Source organism: Saprolegnia diclina (assembly GCF_000281045.1).
Source record: "Saprolegnia diclina VS20 unplaced genomic scaffold supercont1.126, whole genome shotgun sequence".
In the NCBI taxonomy this organism is placed as follows: Eukaryota; Oomycota; class Saprolegniomycetes; order Saprolegniales; family Saprolegniaceae; genus Saprolegnia; species Saprolegnia diclina.
Window position 1 is genome coordinate 1 of NW_008246193.1, and position 2,559 is coordinate 2,559.

The 2,559-nt window shown below is 57.1% G+C and overlaps 2 protein-coding genes across 3 annotated transcripts in view; one reads left to right on the plus strand and one right to left on the minus strand.

Annotated features, from left to right (window-relative positions):
• SDRG_16388 lies at positions 1-746 on the minus strand (the record flags this gene model as incomplete). Of its 2 annotated transcripts, none has more annotated exons than XM_008622596.1 (2): positions 284-746; positions 1-217 (listed from the first exon to the last, which is right to left on the minus strand). In XM_008622596.1, coding segments are annotated over exons 1-2 (665 nt in total), but the record flags the coding sequence as incomplete, so codon positions are not given. The 2 variants fall into 2 exon arrangements, with proteins under 2 accessions (XP_008620818.1, XP_008620817.1); XM_008622595.1 differs by having other exon boundaries at positions 1-220.
• Positions 747-1,397: 651 nt separating this feature from the next.
• Positions 1,398-2,559, plus strand: part of SDRG_16389 (hypothetical protein) — a gene marked incomplete at its 3' end in the record, with an annotated part of 1,451 nt that continues 289 nt past the window's right edge. The window contains exons 1-2 of the mRNA XM_008622597.1: positions 1,398-1,532; positions 1,573-2,541. Coding sequence (XP_008620819.1) covers positions 1,429-1,532; positions 1,573-2,541 — 1,073 coding nt within the window. The 5' untranslated portion in view covers positions 1,398-1,428. The remainder of the gene's footprint in view (positions 1,533-1,572; positions 2,542-2,559) is intronic.

Here is a 2,559-nt window from a genome sequence, read left to right on the forward strand (position 1 = left end):
AAGAGATCTGGGTAGAAGAGCCACGGAAAGAGCTGGAGGGCGAGTGCCAAGTTGTCGAGCGTCGCGTTGGCGGTGGCCATCTGCTTGTCGATGTGATCAAAGTCGGTGGCGCGTGGGCCAAAGCGCTGGAGCATCTCGACGCCGCTCGAGTTTGTGTGTTCCAAAATGCTGGACAAAAATGTCGTCGAAATGTTCCGGTTGCGCAACACGGTGCCGTCTACTAGCAGCACAGTAGAAAGCCGCCGTCAATAGCCTTCTCGTACAACAAAGCGAAGCCATGTACCTTGCACGAGGTTGTTGCCCTGACGGAGCTCTGGTACGGTCTCCCGCTTCTCGAGCAGAAGCTCGACGATCTCGGGGCGACAGCTCTGCAACGCCAAAATAATGGCGTCTTCCGAGGCAAGGTCTGGACGACATTCAAGCATGCGCTCGGTCAGCAAAGCAAGGTTTTCGTAGATGGCCACATGCAGAGGCAAGCGGTCGTCGTATCCATTGCCGCCGAGACAATACTCTTCGGGTATGAGCGTCAAGCGCCCATCCCAAACGGTGTGTGGCGCGAACGCCTCGGGGAAGGCCACGTCGCACTCGTAGAAAAGACGGCTGAACTCGACGAGCTCGTCGCAGGCGCGGAAGGCTTGGCGCACGTCTGCATAGAGACCACACTGGAACGCAAAGACCAGCGATGCAATCGCGGGCTGGTCGAGGACGGCGCGGCGGAAGGTCTCTGCCATCGTACAACCCGTTGCCAATAAAAAGTTTCGAGTCCAATATCCATCCACAAGTGCAAAAATATATCCGAAACATATGCAACGACTCGACGACCGGTGAGCTCGCTACAGCTGACAGAGTTAGATGGTAGGGAGGCACGAATGACGTGCTCGAATTACACCACTGGAAAACCGAATCACACATTGCAACCTACTCCTATAGGATGTATCGAGTGGACTAGGATCGTCGGCAGATCCTGCATGTCGGTCGCTTGTGGCTGGGATTCTCTTGAGAGACGTGCAGGATCGTGCGAGATGCCATCTGTTTTATGACGTTGCAGGTACCGATAGCGTCAACGAGACCACGATTTCATTGAACACCGACACTCTTATCATCGCACATCATCGCATGGGCACCGTGTCGTAGGACTTGGCGCAAAACTCCTTGTCCAGAGACCTCGCACTCGAGCGGTCCAACGTCGCCGTGGCCTCGGACGCTCGAGCGACTGCATAGCCCATTGCTACTAAAACACACTCAACGAGCAATACGTCACGTGACCCAAATCGTTTCTTCTTTAGACCAGAAGGCCCACGTCAACGGAGCTCTCTTGTGCCACTGTCGTGACCTCGGCTTGAAGTTGGCGACCTTCGTGCCGAAGTCGGCCGAAGCCGATCCCCGGCCGAGCTGGTCCGCCACCACATCGAGCGCCGCCACAAGCCGATGGGGTTGCATCACTGCCACCAATATGCGTCCATCGACGCTATCTCCCTTCTAGATTTGCCATCGGCCGACGCATCCTCCGGCAACAAGGAATGCCGCCGAAGGTTGTCTCGTGCGGCTATCTGTCGTAACTCACAAAAACAGCTTGGCCATAGTGATTCCGCCGCAACCTCGGAGCAAACACCGTTCATCTCACACTCCAACTTGCACCATGTCCATGCAGCACGGCGTCCTCTGCGCGCTCACAGCCTTCACGATGTGGGGGTTCTTTCCCATCTACTGGAAGCAGCTCCCGGACGTGCCCGACATGCAAGTCGCCGTGCACCGCGTGTTGTGGTCCGGCCTCATCCTCCTCGCCAGCGTGCTTCTGACGTGCCAATGGCGCGCGTACGCGGCCGTCGCCTTTACAAAGCGCAACATCGTGATTTACGGCATTGCGATCGTCCTCCTCACGGGCAACTTCTTCATCTACGTCTTTGCGACCAACTCGAACCGCATCATCGAACTCAGCCTCGGGTACTTTATCAACCCGATGGTCAACGCGGTTCTCGGTCGCGTCTTCCTCAAGGAATCGCTCTCCAAGTGGCAGTGGATCGCGCTCGGCATCGCGCTCGTCGGCGTCTTGATCCCGACAATCGCGTACGGCAAGTTCCCGTACCTCGCCATCACGCTCGCGACGACGTCGGGCTTGTACAACTTGGCCAAGAAGATGGCGCCGCTCGACTCGTTCCATGGCTTGACGCTCGAGACTAGCTTGATGCTCGTGCCGGCAGCCATCTACTTGGTTTGCGTCGACGCGCAGGGCAGCGGGGCGTTTGGCCACGTCGACACCAAAACCAATCTCCTCCTCGTGGGCACGGGCATGATTACGATCTTGCCGTTGATCCTCTTTGCCAAGGCGGCGCCGGCCATCCCGATGACACTCATGGGCATTTTGCAGTACGTTTGCCCGACGATCCAGTTTTTCATTGGCATTTTCCTCTACGACGAGCCGTTCACGACGACGAAGCTCGTTGGCTTTATCGTGATTTGGATCGCGCTCGTGGTCTTTACGACCGACAGCGTCTTGACGTACAGGCGCAGTTTGCTTGTTACCGTCACGGACGACGACGAGTGCGCGTCACCAACGTC